Here is an 18491-nt window from a genome sequence, read left to right on the forward strand (position 1 = left end):
CAGGATCAGCTGGGGCCGGTTACGCGCTCCAGGAGCCGGAAGCAGGCGTTGAACGACTGTATATAAACCTTCCCAGCATTTGCCTTTTTAACCCTGATGATGTCAAGTGCACTTGACGAAAGCTTGGTAGATTAAACTCTATATGTTTTATAGATTTCTCTTGGTGGTCGCTTTGTTTTATAATGAATATTCCCAAGAGATAAACTAACATCTAATGGCATCTCATCCAAGGCAATATAATGTCTCTTGGTCCACATGAAGCATTAATGGAACTCAGACAGAAGTTCTGGGATTTAGACTCACAAAACGATAGGGCCAAAACTGGTGCAATTGCAGCTTCTCCACGGACAGTTCCTAGCTACTTCTATTACATCCTGAATATCTCACCCAGGAGTCTTTTTAACCTGGCTCAAATGGCACACTGCCTTTTATAGCAATAGCACTTAGACTTATAAACTGCTTCTCAGAAGGATGGAAGGCTGATTCAACCTGGACCGAACTGCCGGCAGTCAGCAGAATTAGCCTGCAGTACTGCATTCTAACCACTGCGCCACCACGGCTCTTATGGAGACCATAGAGTTGGAATATTCTAGTCTCCTACACAGAAATCATCTGGGCTTCTGCTGAGGTAGAGCTAGAGTCAATAATCCATGCATTACTGCACTGCCCGTTGTGTCACCCATGAGGTCTAGCCCTCATAAACCCAATTTTCGGAAATAATAGTTTTGTTTCTGATCAAGAAATTTAAATCTTCCTTCTGCTGCAGCTAACACAGACAAACCATTACAGAGGTTGCCAAGTTTCTTGCAATAGCTGTGGTTTGCAGAAGTTAGATGACATCCTTTTCTTAATATTAATTGTTTCAGAGCACGTTGTTTTCTTTTTGTTCTATATTTTAAATTTAACAGTTGTATTTTATTGATGTTTCTGAATTTTGAATTCTGTATGTGTCTTCTATCGATGTCTTTGGGGGCATTTTTGTCTTTTCTGTGCCACTATAATTGCATGCGAGGTGAAGAAAAAAGAGACGGGCAGTACTGGAGATAATTTGTTGATGTATACAGGAGCCAACGGAGTAGATCGTACGCAGGGCCCTCCTCTCTAGCAGATGTAGTGTATGTTCCGTATTGTGTGTAGACCCTCAATTCTTAGATGATAAATGAAACATCCAGTGGTCCCCACTGAGAAACATGACCTAATCCACCAAAAGAGCTTATAGAAGTTTCCTACGATAACTGAATTAGCCAAATGACAGGCAAAAATCCAGCGATCATTCGCTTCTGAAGATCAACTTTGGTTAAATTCTTTAAAGTTCTGCGTATAAATTCAGTTTTCTTTTTTGGCTTTCTTGTTTGGATTTATAATCTATATGTGGGCCAGGCAAAGAAAACTGTCTTCTTAAAATTAAACAGGCTGAGCAGCTGAGAAGGACTGTTTTTGTAAGGAATCTAATTTACTTGGAGAATTACATATAATTTCACACTTCATTTTTTTCACTTCATCGTATAATTAGTCATTACAGAGAATCAAAACTATTGTTTTCTCCTTAAGAACAAAGGCCTTGGAAACTGCTAATTATACCACAGCTCAACATTTTCTCCTTTCTTTCCTCTTAATGGGCTTTTCTGAATGTGGAGCGTTGCGTTTGTCAATTTTTCAGGGAAAGAAGTTTCTTCTCCCCCCTTCTCATAAGAAGCCTAGAACAAAAGAAAAGATGCTTACCTTACTTTAAAATATGTATGCAATCTCCGTTCGCTATAAATTTAGCAAGGAGTTTTAACTAATTGTACATTAAGCGCACAACTACAACTGTTTGTTCCGAGCAAACAAATATGGTCTTGTTAATTCTATTTTTGGTGTTTCGCAATTTCTAATTCAGTAGGACTTTTCTCAAGAATAAATCTGAAAATAGCTCCTGTGTAGTGGAATATTTTGAGCCAGTGTTTGCCTCAAGAGTAAGGCCGTTTCTGAACAGAAACGGGGGAGACATTTTAACAGAAGATCCACTTGATCTGATCATAATACAGATAGGGATAGGATCAGGTCAGGATTGCAGCTTTTTTCTTTCCCTTTGGGCCTCTCATGATTTGCAATCTTTTCTTACATTTCCTATAGGACTCAGGCAGCCTCTAAGTGGCATTTTTATTTTACACCACTATTCCTTGTGTTATTTGAAGTGAAATTTTAAAGGTCTATTACACTTTAATTTCACATTTCCTGGAGATGGTCTTTGATTTTAGTCAGATGTTTCATATTGTTCTGGTTCGTGATAAATTCAAGCTATCTTCTTGTTAATATGCTTTTTTAGTTTGATATTTGAGTTTATTACTTCAACGCTTGTTTCTAGCACTGACACATTCAATCCTGAACACTCAAATGGACTGAAATAATACAAAACACATGAGCTAATAATTTTAAAATGAATTATCTGAATTATTTCGGTAGTAACCTGCAAGTTTTTGTTCCGCTTTCTGGCAGATGCTTTCCATAAAAGAGTTTTCCCTTATTAAAATGTTTTGGGAGATTACCATGCTGGTATATATGGATATCTCATCGTAGTTTTGAGAAGAGCACTTTATTTGCTTTTTCTTTAATCATTGCAACAGAAAAAAATGCTTTAGGGTACAAAAAGAGTTCAACAGTATACTGATGTTGGACAAGAAACTGCCGGAACACAACTTCTGTCTCATGGGCCATGGAAATTGGAGTTTAATAGGACATTTTGCCCACCCTGGCAAGGAGATTGAAAAAAAGGCATCTCCTGGTCAGTAGACCATACTCATCATCATCCATCATCATCACTACTGCAACAATAAACAATTACATCTTCCCTGCTTTTCCTTTTTTTTTTTTTAGTATGTCTTTCTCTCACTTAAACGGTTGTTGTAAACCGAGTTCTATTTCCGGCATCTGAGATCAGAGGCCTGGTTGATGTTGAGAAAGCTGACCAGCCAGCTCTTAAAAGCAACTTGTGGCTTCATCCTTCTTTGATCATGCTTAATCATGTTGAAGTATGGTTGGTGTTGCTTTAAAAAACGCCTTTGTTATTTTTAGCACACTTCACCACTGATTGAAACTGGGGAGGGGGAAAGATTTTGTCAACTCTGTAATTCTAACGTTGTTTCATTGTGGCGGTTCTTTTTCAATACATATAAGCCAATTGTTGGACTTTTCCACAGTCTAGTGTGGTCGATAAAGGCAGATGTATAATTGACCAGTCAAAGGGGACGTTTTACTCCTGCTGTAACCTACTTTTATAACTTGTTCTACAAATCACACACAAAGTGCTTAACAAGTGCAGGATTAAAAAGAGAGAGTGACATGGAAAGTTGCTGGAAACGGAGCAGAAGCAAGAAGAGTCCAATCCCCACAAATAATCTGATTAGCGATGGTGAAAAGAGAAGCCTGATGAAAGAGAAGCCTGGATAAAAGAAATTTTGTGGATTTTAGCCTTATTTCAGTTTTCTGTTTGACTTTTTAGTGACCAAAGTTTGATGTTATTTATCATGGATTTCGTTTTTTGTGGTTTTATTTGGCTGGCTATTGCTTTTGTGATCTTCGTGGAAGGAGTACGATAGAAACTGTGCAATAAACAACCAAACAAGTCTTTTTCCATGACATAGAATGTTCTTAAAAGTCTCTGAAATGCGCACAAAACAATCTTTTCCGTAAACCGCATCCAGAACTTTGAGGGAAAATTGCTTACAAGAGATCAAACAGAATAGAAGTACAGTAGATGCAAAAACAGGGCCACGATGCTTGCTGGCTGAATCTTTCACTATAGATTTGGAGCCAGTACGTTTCTATAAGTGAAAAGAAGAGCCAGATTGGAACTAAGGAGCACATCTGCTTAATAATTCAAAAATATACAGAAATAAATGAATCTTCATTTTTTGCAACCCACATAAGTGATTAAACACAGCTACTGTAAGGATGGATTTGCAACCTACTTGGTGTCTCATTTATATTACTTTGTTGTGGGTAAGCAGTTTCCAAGTGTTATTTGTAATTCTCATTACAAAAATCCCGTATATAGGACTGAAGATGTTTATCTAGTTGGGTAACACAAACTCTGCAAGGAAACAACCAAGATCAAAGAGCACCAAGGACTCCATAACTTGTACATGCTTTCATATGTCTTACACTTTTTGAAAGAATCCATATAAAGCCATGAAAATCATATTATTTATATTTGTACTATGAGAATTCAATCCAATTTTAATAGAATTTTTTTAAAAAAAATCTTGTGTACACAGAAGATTCTTTCCCCCCCCCTCAATTCCTTACTGCTTAAATCATAGTTAGATTCTTCTCAGATTTAAAATTGAGTTAATGAGAACTGAATTCTTCTAAAAGAATGTTTATTTTCCCACACGCTTTAAATTATCTTACAGTATTTGCGGTCTCTTAGGCCAGGAAAATGCAAGATCAATGTTTAGAACTGAATATGAAGCACCGCATAGTCCTGAGTGCTCGATTTTTTTTGAGGTCATTTATATCAATCATGGTTGAAATAACTTTCAAGGATATGGTGATAATTAAATCTGCAGGGCAGTAAGCAAACTCCAGGAAGTTGGGCAGTGTTGGACTTTGGAGTTTAGCGACCAAGTTCTAGATTACAAATTTCAGATATTTTATCAGCTATATCCTCAGAGGCAAAGTGATTTACAGAAACTTGTTCTCTAGACCAGGGTCCCTAAATTCTGAAGGTCAGCACTGCCCAGCAAATACCGGTCACAAAAGCCTACAGCAGAAAATTCCAGAACACTCTAGAATTGTGGAGAGAATTGTGAACTTCATCACCAGAAGTTGGGAAAAAAACCTAAGGTTCTGTGTAAAAACACCTGATATTACATACTTTGCCTTTCCATTACAGATCCCAGGTTTATTACTGCTCATTTGATCCCTGAAAGTGACAATCCAGAAGATGACAAGATATATTTTTTCTTCCGAGAAAATGCAATTGATGGGGAGCATTCTGGAAAAGCCACGCATGCCAGAATAGGACAGATCTGTAAGGTAAAATCATGTCGGGTGCAAAAAAAAATCAGGTCTGAAATAAAGTACCCCTTTGAAATCTCATGGTCCTGATAAATATATTTACCTGTCTAATATTCATTTGTTCATTCATTTATTCAGTTTTTGTATTAATGCTACTCATCTTGGCTTGATAGTAGCAAAGCCATTGGAGAATTCCTGTTATGAAAAACCCCTCAGTAACTTCTGTTCTGATGTTCTGCTTACTCTACCTTCAGGGAAGAGACTGTCCCTTGTGGAAATTAGGCAAGGCAGAAATCAAATCTAAGAATTGCCATTTTAGATGTCACAATCAGGGCTGAGAGACAATCAGGAGGCTCTTACAATTCTGGTGTGAAATTTTTATTTGATAGAATGACTTTGGTGGACACAGAAGTCTTGTCAACAAGTGGACAACTTTTTTGAAAGCACGCTTAATGTGTTCTGTGCCGGGACCTAATGGCATCGACACCCATTTCGACGAACTCCGTAAGTGATAGAACTAGTTGTGAATACAAATTTATTCTCCAGTCAGCCGCTGTATATGTTTCATTATGAACTGACTAAGTTGCTTTTCCTTCTTCCTTTTGTTGACAGAGGATGTGTTTCTAATGAACTCAAAAGATCCTAAAAACCCAATAATCTATGCAGTATTTACCACTTCCAGGTATGGTGCATGCTGCTCTAGTTTTACAGGAACATACAGGGTTGGCTGTTTTGAAAAGCTTTCTTTGTTGGGGGGAGCTTGGAAAAAAAGGGAGGCATTTTTTTAACCTTTGAACTGGGAGAATCTAGTGCAGTGGTGGCGAACCTATGGCACGGGTGCCAGAGGCGGCACTCAGAGCCCTTTCTGTGGGCACGCGCGCCGTCGCCCCAGTCCTAGGCCTTCAGCTGGGTTTTATAAAACCTTTTCGCTTTAGGCCTCCGCCGCCGTGTGCAAAAAAAAAAAGAAGGTTCAATCAATCAGTCAATTTCAACTTCTCGCGGGAAAAAAAAGATCTTGCAAAGTTGGAATTGATTGATTAAACTTTTTAGTCCCACCCAGTCTGCTGTTACCACTGCAGCCACGCCCACCCAATGGGCCACACCCACCCGGCACCCGACGATGCATAAGTGGGTTTTGGGTTGCAGTTTGGGCACTCGGTCTCTAAAAGGTTCGCCATCACTGATCTAGTGAATGTTGAAAGGTTAATGAACTGTAGTTTTCTTATTAAAAAGTCATAAAAAGTTTATGAACAGACAGTACAAAAGAGGGCATAGATCATAGAAAGATATTGGATGATATAGCTTTCACCTTAACTTGTTTCGTTGCCAAGTTATGTCTCGCTTGGGATATTGGGAGAATATAGTAGACTAGAAGTAACTTCAAGGCTGTCCTTGAAGCTTTCTGAGATTGACTGGTTGTGTGGCTTCCCAATACTCAAGCAAACGGAACCACTTCAGCAGTCTTTCCATGTACCCAGAGAGATATGGGAACCAGACCAGTAAAGCTCAGCGGTCTAAGTGAAAAAAAAATCTGGGGGAGGTGGGAAACAGAGCAAAGGCATAGAAACAAGCAGGCACATAGAAAAAAGGATACTGTCCTGTCCATGTGGATTAAATGGATATTCCTAAAACCTTCTTAATTTAGGGGGAAAAAACCAATCTCAACTTTTTTCTTCTGCTTTTCCCCAATGCTAGCAATATCTTCAAGGGCTCAGCTATTTGTATGTACAGCATGGCTGATGTGAGGCGGGTGTTCCTGGGCCCCTATGCTCACAGAGATGGTCCCAACTACCAGTGGGTCCCCTACCAAGGAAGAGTGCCGTACCCTCGGCCAGGAACCGTAAGTGCGCCTCCTACTGGAGAATCGGGTGATGCCAAAATGGCTACTTGGTATTGAATTGGGACATCAGGAATAACGTTCAGTAAATGGAATGGGAGAATTTCTCCTCTATTTAAATTGTAGCCTTTAGGTTTTCTGCAAAGCTACCTACAGTGGCTTAAAGATATAGTGATATCCTTTTGAAGGTAATAATCTTATAAATTATATATTGGAGGCTCTTGCTGCTCTCCTATTTATCAGATTTATACCCCTTACTTTCAACAATCCTATAGGGCAGGGGTTCTCAACCTTGGCAACTTTAAGACTTGTGGGCTTCAACTCCCAGAATTCCTCAGCTGGCTGAGGAATTCTGGGAGTTGAAGTCCACAAGTCTTAAAGTTGCCAAGGTTGAGAACCCCTGCTATAGGGCCAACTATTCCAGGAAATACACAGAGTTTATTTTTTTCTTTTTCGTGGAATGGTTAAACTTCAATATCTGGCTGAGCTATGGAAAACTAGCCTGAAATGTAGATAAAATAACAATGTCCGTAGCGGGGCATAGACCAGGGCTTTCATGCTCACCCTCTTATGTATCAGAATGAGATGACAAGACGGCTGACATAAGATGGTCAGGTCTTATGTATAATTTTACTCTATGTAAAAGGTTAATAGCATACCATCTTTTGGAGCTGAGCGTGAGTCATAGGTACTGTATGGACTTAATCAAAAATTGTCCTGGCAACAATATGGAAGTGATTTGCTACTGTATTCTTCTGGGTTGTTGCTTTTGTTGTTTTTACTTGCCAGGCTACTTAGTTGTGGTCTCTCTATTAAGTCCAAAACAATGCTGCTTCACAGTGGGAGACGACCGAGTTCCACAGTATTGTTTGCTTACTATTAGCCATTGAATAATGGGAACCACTTCTACAGAACATCTAGTCGCAAAGAGTTACGTTCTGCTGAAGAACTTGCCAGCAGAGTAGAAAGGTTGTATATCAATCACATCAGTCGGTCAATAGATTAATCCGGAACAATTGCACAATTTTGTGGTAAACACTAGAACCAAGGTAGGGTATCAGCCAAATGGTTTCCATTTTACACATTGGGCCTTTGAGGAGAAAATACCCACTTTGGAAAGTCCCACAGTGTTTTTATTATAAATTTAACACTTAATGAGCATCTGCTTGCTTGTAAATTATGAAGCCGGGTCATTTAAATGATAAAATCAGGTCATTGAACAAATGAAAAAAAAATATTGAAGATTATTCACACGTGCTCTTGAGTATGGCTCCCCAACTGCATGGTCCATACCTCGTACTCCTAAATTACTTTTCTTGTTCAATCCATTCCACGTCCATTCTCCGATTAATCATTATCTAATTAATGCAAGCAATCAGTATTGCACTCCATCTGGAAAATTAGGTCTGACTGAGAGACGGGCAGGCTGGAAGTCTTTTAAGCAGAAGATTGCTGCAGGGCTCTAGAAAAGGGTTGCCGATTTTTCCCATTGCCCAACCGCCGACATGCAGCCCCCAAGCTCTTCAACGAAGGGAGACCTTCTGCGTTTGTAACATACATTTGATCTGCAGCTCAGATGTTCCCCCATTGAAGAGTAACATTGTGATGTTGCTGAAGTAAATATTGGCTGTCCGAGTATAAAGTGATACCCAACATTTAATAAAACATGGCGAACTGACTTTCTAGAATCTTCTATCTCTTCAGTTTTTTTTCTTCAGGAAGGCAGATACGTGAGTGTATTATAGGTCGATACGTGTACCTTTAATTTTCTCTCTGATGAATTATTAGTAAATCAATGTCTATCGTAATATTTTTTTTCTGAATTGACCAAGATTATTATTTAATTATGAGAGTCAATTTGGTGTAATGGTTGAGGCATTGATCTAGAAACCAGGAGGCTGGGAGTTCTAACTCCTTAGCCACAAAGCCAGCTGGGTGACATTGGGCCAGTCACTCTCTCTCAGCCCTAGGAAGGAGGCAAGGGCAAAAGTTTCTTTTGTCAAGAAAACTGCAAGCTTGTGTCCAAGCAGTCTACAAGAATTGGACATAATTGAACAGAAGGGGGAAATATTTAATTATATTTTGCCTTTCAGGTGATATACATACATACATACATACATACATACATACACACACTTTAGGACATGGGTGTCAAACTCTGGCCCACGGGCTGGATGTGTGACGTGGAAGCCGTGCCCCTCCCAGCTCCGGCAAGGGGAAAAAAGTCACGATACGTCACGACACGTCACGTGACGCGGAAAGTTTGACACCCCTGTTTTAGGACTTCAGAAATTATCCAGCTCATTGCAAGAGTTGCATGTTTGAATTCATAGTGTAGTACATTAGTAGGAAACTGATTCAATCAAAACTCCAAATTGGATTAACTTCCCTAACATAAGTCGTATCACTAAATCAAATTGGTTTGCCTTTGTAGTGATTCAGCAGCTTAGAAAGGCCTCGGTTTGCATTTGCAACAGTTAAAGTGTTTCCTGAATATTTTGAGGTGTTTCTGGATACAAATCTGGAGTGCTGAACCAGTCAGGGCCTTCCCAGAAGGGCCTGACTAAGAGTAGCAGAGTAAAATTGTTGAGACTCTAGAAAGAGTACAGAGAAGAGCAACAAAGATCATTAGGGGACTGGAGGCTAAAACATATAAGGAACAGTTGCTGGAATTGGATATGTCTAGTCTAACGAAGAGAAGGACGAGGGGGGACATGATAGCAGTATTCCAATATCTCAGGGGTTGCCACAAAGAGGAGGGAAGTCAAACTATTCTCCAAAGCGCCTGAAGGCAGGACAAGAAGCAACGGATGGAAACTAGTCAAGGAGAGAAGCAACCTAGAACTAAGGAGAAACTTCCTGATAGTTAGAACAATTAACCAGTGGAACAGCCTGCCTCCAGAAGTGGTGAATACTCCAATACTGGAGGTTTTTAAGAAGAGACTGGACAGCCATTTGTCCGAAATGGTATAGGGTTTCCTGCCTGAGCAGGGGGTTGCACTCGATGACCTCCAAGGTCCCTTCCAACTTTATTATTATTATATTATTATTAAAATGGAACACACACACACATGTGGTCTGGGTGCTGCATTCCTGATAATGCTCTCGTGTTCTCTCCGCTAGTGTCCAAGTAAAACCTTTGGAGGCTTTGACTCAACCAAGGATCTACCTGATGAAGTCATCACGTTTGCAAGAAGCCACCCAGCCATGTACAATCCTGTGTTTCCTATTAATAATCGGCCCATTATGATCAAGACGGATTTAGACTCTCAGTTCACACAAATTGTGGTGGATCGGGTAGATGCGGAAGATGGGCAGTATGATGTCATGTTCATTGGCACAGGTAAGGCTTGTTTGTTCACCTGTTTTGTTTGACAAACCTGCTATGAAATGAAATGCAAAAATACCAAATTTCACACACCGTGAGAACTATGATTGACAGAGGAGCAGAAAGTGACACAAATCCCATTTGTTTTCTTCTGGCTTGTATGTGTCTACATCGAAACATAAATCCAAGAAATAAATAAGTAAAGAAAAGGCCTAATTTACATTTGGCAGCCACATCAGATAAATTGTTAAGATAAATTTTTTTAGGACTTTTCTTCAATTGGAAAACAAACAGCATATTGCTCATTTAATCTTCTCCTACCAATGAGAGCAGCAATACAAATGTGGACAGTTTTATCACTTTTAATAAACACCATCCTTTCTTACTTCTTTCTCTTCCAATAATATATTGGAAACATTACGCAGTGTTATAGATTTGTAAGTTATAAATTATAAGCTATGTTCTAAAACTTTGCTTGGCAGGAGGAAAACTAGTAAATGCCCCCAAAACATGAGTGTGGGTGTTTTTTTTAAAGAATATAATCAAACATGGAAGAATTTTTTTCCATAACAGAATAAATAAATAACATTGAAAGAGTCTGAGATGCACTGATCACTTGTGGGAGGGGGAAGTGTTTCTTTGAGTCATGCATCAATTAAAATGGGAGGATGCTAAAGTATGAGAACTTTGTTGTTAGTTGCGAAGTCATGTTCGATCGACCCATCCCGACCCCACGGACAATGTTCCTCCAGGCCATCCTGTCCTCTACCATCTTCTGGAGTCCATTTAAGCTCACGCCTACTGCTTCGGTGACTCCATCCAGCCACCTCATTCTCTGTCATCCCCTTCTTCTATTGCCCTCAATCTTTCCCAGCATTAGGCCCTTCTCCAGTGAGTCCTTCCTTCTCATTAGGTGGCCAAAGTACTTGAGTTTCAACTTCAGGATCTGGCCTTCTAAAGAGCAGTCAGGGTTGATCTCCTCTAGGACTGACCAGTTTGATCGCCTTGCAGTCTAGGGGACTCGCAAGAGTCTTCTCCAGCACCATAGTTCAAAGGCCTCCATTCTTTGGCGCTCAGCCTTTCTTATGGTCCAACTTTCACAGCCATACATTGCAACTGGGAAAACCATGGCCTTGACTATACGCACTTTTGTTGGCAGGGTGATGTCTCTGCTTTTTAGTATACTGTCTAGATTTGCCATGAGAACTAAGAAAACATTTCAAGCAACAAAGCGGGTTTTTTCCCTGAGAAAACACTGCTCTAAAACATCTTACATAATAGATTTATGAATATCAAACATCTAATAGGGTAATGTTATTTATAGGGTTATGTGGCTCAGAAAACGGGTACAATTCATTTGGATTGTTTTAACTGATTTCATTTAATGCTCCAGTTCCGTTCAAAAAATTGAATAGAATCAGGTCAATTGGATTTTGCTGTCCAGATCAATTGGGTGTTGCTTCCATGCTTTTAAACAGAGGAAATGTGCTTTCCAGAACTGTTTTGGAGGAAATTGATTCCCAGTGGTCAACTACATAACAAAATCAGACATTTATTATAAATGTTGACCACATAAACCTACTATTTTAACTATGGATTTAAGATCTATGACCTATCACTTTGCTTTTGTATGTGTGTACGTTGTGAGCTTCTGCACCAGAGATAAATTCCTTGTGTGTCCAATCACACTTGGCCAATAAAGAATATTCTATTCTATTCTATTCTATTCTATTCTATTCTATTCTATTCTATTCTATTCTATATTCCAATATCTATTCTATTCTATATTCCAATATCTATTCTATTCTATTCTATTCTATTCTATTCTATTCTATTCTATTCTATTCTATTCCTTATTCTGTTCTATTCTATTCTATTCTATTCTATTCTATTCTATTCTATATTCCAATATCTATTCTATTCTATTCTATTCTATTCTATTCTATTCTATTCTATTCTATTCTATGCTGTTCTGTTCTGTTCTGTTCTGTTCTGTTCTGTTCCATTCCTTATTCTGTTCTATTCTATTCTATATTTGCTTATATTGAAGTAGGTGCTCTTGTGCTCTTAGATATCTGGATTTAGAATTGCAGGCTAAATTAATAGGCTAAAATGAACTCTTACATGAACAAAAGTTCATTTCATATTCTCCAGCAAATTCAAATTTTAGTACATCCATCTGCATTTGTAACTTAATGGGAAATTAAAGAAAGATCATTTAGCACAGTCTGAGTCTGTCTGTCAGTACATGTACATTCATAACACCACATCCATCTTGTAAATTAAGTTATTCACCAAAAGCTTTCTGATCTGAAAAGAAAGGACTGATTCAGTTGTGTGAAACTGCTTGAAAAATTTACTCAGCTGAAGAAGCTGATCCTGAAGGCAGATAAAGTTTCGTTTCAGATGCTTGAGGCTCTAATATGTAACATGTTGTAATTTGGACCTCACAGACGTTATAAAATAATCATCACGGAATTTCTTTGGAATATGCATAACACATTCCAACTTTATCCCCTTCTGCTATCATAAAATCTTTTAAAAGTATAAGAAAAGCATTCTCACCCTATGCTATGTTGTTTTTTAAATCCTAATTTATTAAATAAAAAACCTTTTACCTAAGTATTGTTCACATTTTGTGCTGTCACACAATCCAGAGATAGCATTCAGCAAATGTTATACACTATATGCATTATATTTGTTGTATTTTAATGGGAGTTACAGTTAATTAGATGTCAGTTACTGTTTTGGTCTGTAGAGAATTCTCACTATCCTCTTTAGCTGGTAGATCCTGAGATACTTTGGAAGGTGCCATTAAATGTTCTTATTTCTTATATACCTTATACCACTTGCTAATTGCAATCTAGTCCATATTATGTGGAGATTTGATTCATCTGAGACTTCTGTTAGAGAATTATCCAACAAACCCTGTTAAAGGATTCTTTGGCCTGTGGATTCGGTTCTTCCAACAAGCTTTTTATGTCTCCGACAAAATTGCAGCATTCACTCATATCTCTTCTAAAGGGACACAATCCCTTCAAAGAACTTTTATAACCACTACAACATGGTGGAAAGCGTGTCAGTGTAAAATTAATACCCCCAGCTTAGACCAATTTCACTTTTTTTTAAAAAAAATCTCACAATTCAGACGATTATGATATGCTGTTAGCTCCCTTCCTACGGTCCATACCAATGTTCATGTTAGTATCTGCCCTTGAATTTTAACGCAGCAATTAAAATGTCAGAGTTGATAATGAATAATAAAACATAACCCTAGTTCAGGCAACACGTTCCTAATTTTAAATTCACATTTGTGGCAGCTGGTATTTCATTGAAAAGGGGTTCTTGTCCTGCTCTCTTGCTGGTAGCTATAATGCAGGGGTGTCAAACTCAATTTCATTGAGGGCCGCATCAGCATTGCGGTTGCCCTCAGGGGGCCATGTGGGTGTGGCCAGGGTGGGTGCGGCCTACTGGGCGGGTTTGGATTGAGTGGGTGTGGCCTATTGGGTGGGTGTGGCCAGCTCTATATCGTTCGCGTCAAGGGTGCCTGTGGGGGCCTGGGCAGGAGTGGGACAGATCTGAGGGTCTCTGGCAGAAGGGGGTGGGACCGGGGCAAGTGCCAAGGCATGGTCCACTGGAGGAGCCTCACTGTTCCTCTCAGGCCATGTGGGGGGGGGCTTATGTAGCTAAGACTGAATGCGTTTCAGCATAGATGGCCACCACAAAATTGTACATTGGTAAGGTGACCAACCGTCCTCCTTTAGGGAGGACAGTCCTCCTTTTGTAAGTTCTGTCCTCCCTCGAAAAGTGTCCTCCTACATGTCCTCCTTTTCGATATTTGAAGACTAATCTGCAGGGCCTTTTTTTTTTCTCATAGAACGCTCAGAACGGCATTCCGGCACCTTTTTTTGTTGGTTTTTTTTAAACTTTTGCATGAGCTGTGCTAGTCCCGCTATTGGCTTTCGAAAGCCAATAGGAATTGCTGCTGAGCACACCAAAACACCCGGCTGGCAAACTGCACATGCAAGTTGTCTGTATTATTGTTGCAATGAATACAATGTTTCTTTTATTTATGATATTTTTTTCTTCAATTTATTTGTGTCCTCCTTTTCATTGTAAAAAAGTTGGTCACCTTAACATTGGCTCCTGGCCAGCCTGGGCCAGGGCCAAGGCAGAGGGGGCCGTTCCCTCACTGTTTCCAGGATGGCTTCATGGGCCACATGAAACCACTTCGCGGGCCGCATCCGGCCCCCGGGCCTTGTGTTTGACATGTCTGGCTTCAGACCTCTCAGATCCTGGGTGGGTTTTTTTTTTCATTCAAATATTTTATCCTAATTCCTCTTACAGTTGAGGACTTTGGGATTGTTTTGGAAGCAAACCTGCATTATGACTGCATTTTCTGAAAGATTGTATAACTGTAATGTGAAAACAAGACTTCTTTTGAATTAAAGTCATCCTATTAAAACACAAATGTTCATTTCTTTTTTTCAGATATTGGGACTGTTTTGAAAGTGGTTTCAATCCCAAAGGAAACCTGGCATGATCTGGAGGAAGTGTTATTGGAAGAGATCACGGTCTTTCAGGTGAGGGAAAATACAGGTATTATATAAATATATATGGGCCCTTCCTTTATAAACTCAACCTGCAGCTATCTGGGAAGGTGACAGTCCTGTGTGTGTGTGTGTGTGTCTGTGTGTGTGTGTGTCTGTGTCTGTGTGTATAATCTGTCATTCCCCCCCCCCATTTGCTGGAATGTAAAAGGCCAGCAGATACGACTGTTTGCAATTTGCAATTGAAATCATCTGTATGCTTGAAGGTCTCCTTGCCTATCTTTTCACTCCCAAAAATAATATACAAAATTTATTCTACATATGGGCAAACGATGTTAAGGCAAGGGTGTAGCGGAAGGGTCTATTTTTCAGATGCCAAAATGTTCCCATGACATAGCAATTAAGAGGCATTCTTCTGATGAAGTGCATAGCTTGAACACTGTCAGCCTCATTACAGGACTTGATTACTGAGACATTTACTTATTTATTTATATAAACTGGTCCAGGGTCCTTGGCAATTGGTGACCAAAAGAGAGGAGAATAAAATGTATCTATGCTGCAATTGTACTGTGGGTCTAGTTCCGGGCTAGGCAACCTTGGCTCTTTTATGACTCGTGGACTTCAACTCCCAGAATTCCTGAGCCAGCCATGGAATCCCAGGAAACTCTCCCTTTCCCCTCAGCATGGCTGGCTCAGGAATTCTGGGAGTTGAAGTCCACGAGTCATAAAAGAGCTAAGGTTGCCTACCCCTGGTCTAGTTGATTAAATTTAAAAAAAAAAAAAATTAAATCAAACGAGTTTAAATTTAATTTAATTGAAATTTAAAAATATTTTCCTCCTTAGTTACTTACTTCGGTTAGCATCTAGTCAAGGATTCATTTAAAATCAGAAGCCCCCTCCAGTCAGAGAGCCCTTCCTGAGGGGAGAATGCTTCCCCCAGCTATAGGTCGCTCCTACCCATTTCCCAGCCTCATCCTCAAAATATCAGGCTGCAAAAGAATCACATGTAAGCCCCAGAACTGCTGCTGCTCCTGCAAGTTTCTGTAAATAATACTCAGCTACCAGAATGAGCACGATGGAGGCAACATCAAATGCAGATCCCTGATTGGGGTGCAGTATGGCAGGTTGACTCACTGCTCACACTGCCGGCAGTTTGATCCTGACCCGCTGAAGATTGACTCAGCCTTCCATCCTTCCTGGGGTGGTAAAATGAGGACCCAGATTGTTGGGGGCCATATGCTGACTCTGTAAACCGCTTAGGGAGGGCTATGAAGCACTGTGAAGTGGTATATAAGTGTTAAGGTAATGATTTAGAAGCTAACCAGCTTGTATGAATGGTGCAATGTTAGGAATGACTTAGCAGGAGTCTGTATCCCTTTAAGAGCTTGAGTATAAAAGGGAAGGCCTTGCTGGAGTCTTTCTCTCTTATCCGTTTCCTGCTGTGATTGCTGTGTATTGGAGTTTGCTGAATCACCACGTGTATGTATTTTGTTCCTAGTGTATATTTGTAGATATTGTAATATAAACCACCGTTTAATACAAACCACTGTTTACTATATTTACTCCTGGGTTACCTCAGCACAATAGGACTGTGCATGCCCTGACAATAAGTCTGAGTGCTCATGCTATTAGGGAATTAAAGAACATACGTAGTTTCAATACTTAGACTTGCCCTGAAATTTCAACACTGCATTTCTACCAGCAAGGAGTGACCCTGAGCCTTCCTCCTCCTCCTCCTCCTCCTCCTCCTCCTCCTCCTCCTCATTTTTCTCTTACCAGTTTCAGTAGCATTCAAGGAAACAACCATTGAAAGTGGCTTTTAAATCCTAATAAGATGGAACTTATTTTTGCTAAGTCATAGTTAACAAAGAAGGAAAGAGGGAATTTTTACACTGGAGATGGTATTGATTTGTTGGTTTATTGATTGGTTGATTTTATTTCCCATCATGATTCTGAGGCTCTCAGCCACAGTATGCATCTCCATAATATCCTCTGTTTTCCATATTTCTGGAAGGCTAGAAGGATAAAAGCCAATTCAGTTCAAGCAGGAAGCTCCTCCAAAGAGTGGGCACTGTGGAAATAGAGAAAGTGGACCAAGAAGTTAGGCAGATAAATTCCCACATCAGAAGACATTCCTGAAAATATTACAATGTCATATTGCCGAAACTCAAGTTTGTAAACGGTAGAGATACATCTGCATTGTAAAGACACATTCTAACTTAAGAAGGTACACTGAATTTGGGAACCTTTGAAATGCATCCATAGCAACCACGTCCGCACAAATGTTTTAAGGCATCCAGATATCACCCTATTAAGTAAAGCAGCTCCTTAAATCATCTTTGGTTTTAACTCTTTTTTTTGTTTTTTGTTTCAGGAACCCACACCTATTTCAGCCATGAAGATTTCCACGAAGCAGGTAGGTACAAACAGAAGCTCAAAATTCTTAAATATTTATTGAATTTTCAAAATGCTTCTCCACCCCATTCTCTCTTCATAAATATTTATGGTTTCTCACATGAAATCCTAAAAGCAAGAAAATGCAAAGTTCTTTTTGATGCTTTCCTGAAAGTGAAGTGAAACTACAAGCGTATGCATTCTCACTGTTTTAAGAATTGCGTTAATTTTAATGAGTCCTTAAAAGATGTAAAAAAGATGCTAAGACTCTAGAAAGAGTACAGAGAAGAGCAACAAAGATGATTAGGGGACTGGAGGCTAAAACATATAAGGAACGGTTGCTGGAATTGGGTATGTCTACTTTAATGAAGAGAAGGACGAGGGGGGACATGATAGCAGCCTTCCAATCTCTCAGGGGCTGCCCCAAAGAAGAGGGAGTCAAGCTATTCTCCAAAGCGCCTGAAGGCAGGACAAGAAGCAACGGATGGAAACTGATCAAGGAGAGAAGCAACCTAGAACTAAGGAGAAATTTCCTGACAGTTAGAACAATTAACCAGGGGAACAACCTGCCTCCAGAAGCGGTGAATGCTCCAACACTGGAGGTTTTTAAGAAGAGACTGGACAGCCAATTGTCTGAAATGGTATAGGGTTTCCTGCCTGAGCAGGGGGTTGGACTAGATGACCTTCAAGGTCCCTTCCAACTTTATTATTATTATTATTAAAGCAGCAGCATCTTTTTTTTTTCAGGCTGTTTTATGATGGTGGGCTTGCATTAGGGTTTCCCAGTCCTAGTTGAATTTTACAGCGATTCAAGCTAAAATTGGGCTCTTTTTTTCCCAGGTCCCACTGATTGACTAGTTTTCAATAAATAATAATAATAATAATAATAATAATAATAATAATAATAATAATGATGATGATGATGATGATGATGATGATGATGATGATGATAATAATAATAATAATAATAATAATAATAATAATAATAATAATAATAATAATAATAATAAATAATAATAATAAAGTTGGAAGGGACCTTGAAGGTCATCTAGTCCAACCCCCTGCTCAGAAGCTTTGGCTGGGGGAGTTCTGGCGAAGAGCCTTTTCTGCCATGGTTCCCACCCTATCGTATCCTTCGAGATGAGATCAGCCCTCACCCTCTTGGTAATAATAATAATAATAATGATAAAGTTGGAAGGGACCTTGGAGGTCATCTAGTCCAACCCCCTGCTCAGGCAGGAAACCCTACACCATTTCGGACAAATGGCTGTCCAGTCTCTTCTTAAAAACTTCCAGTGTTGGAGCATTCACCGCTTCTGGAGGCAGGTTGTTCCACTGGTTAATTGTTCTAACTGTCAGGAAGTTTCTCCTTAGTTCTAGG

General features: G+C 39.5%; 1 protein-coding gene across 1 annotated transcript in view; it reads left to right on the top strand.

Annotated features, from left to right (window-relative positions):
* The window catches only part of SEMA3A (semaphorin 3A), a gene marked incomplete at both ends in the record, with an annotated part of 85890 nt that extends 68758 nt beyond the window's left edge, over nt 1-17132 (top strand). Inside the window, 7 exons of the mRNA XM_015826756.1 lie at nt 4877-5019; nt 5391-5505; nt 5614-5683; nt 6697-6841; nt 9962-10181; nt 14658-14749; nt 17091-17132. Of these exons, the coding sequence (XP_015682242.1) occupies nt 4877-5019; nt 5391-5505; nt 5614-5683; nt 6697-6841; nt 9962-10181; nt 14658-14749; nt 17091-17132 (827 nt within the window). The remainder of the gene's footprint in view (nt 1-4876; nt 5020-5390; nt 5506-5613; nt 5684-6696; nt 6842-9961; nt 10182-14657; nt 14750-17090) is intronic.
* Between the last annotated feature and the right edge of the window lie 1359 nt (nt 17133-18491).

Source organism: Protobothrops mucrosquamatus, unplaced genomic scaffold (assembly GCF_001527695.2).
Source record: "Protobothrops mucrosquamatus isolate PMUCROS unplaced genomic scaffold, P.Mucros_1.0 scaffold3280, whole genome shotgun sequence".
NCBI lineage: Eukaryota > Metazoa > Chordata > Lepidosauria > Squamata > Viperidae > Protobothrops > Protobothrops mucrosquamatus.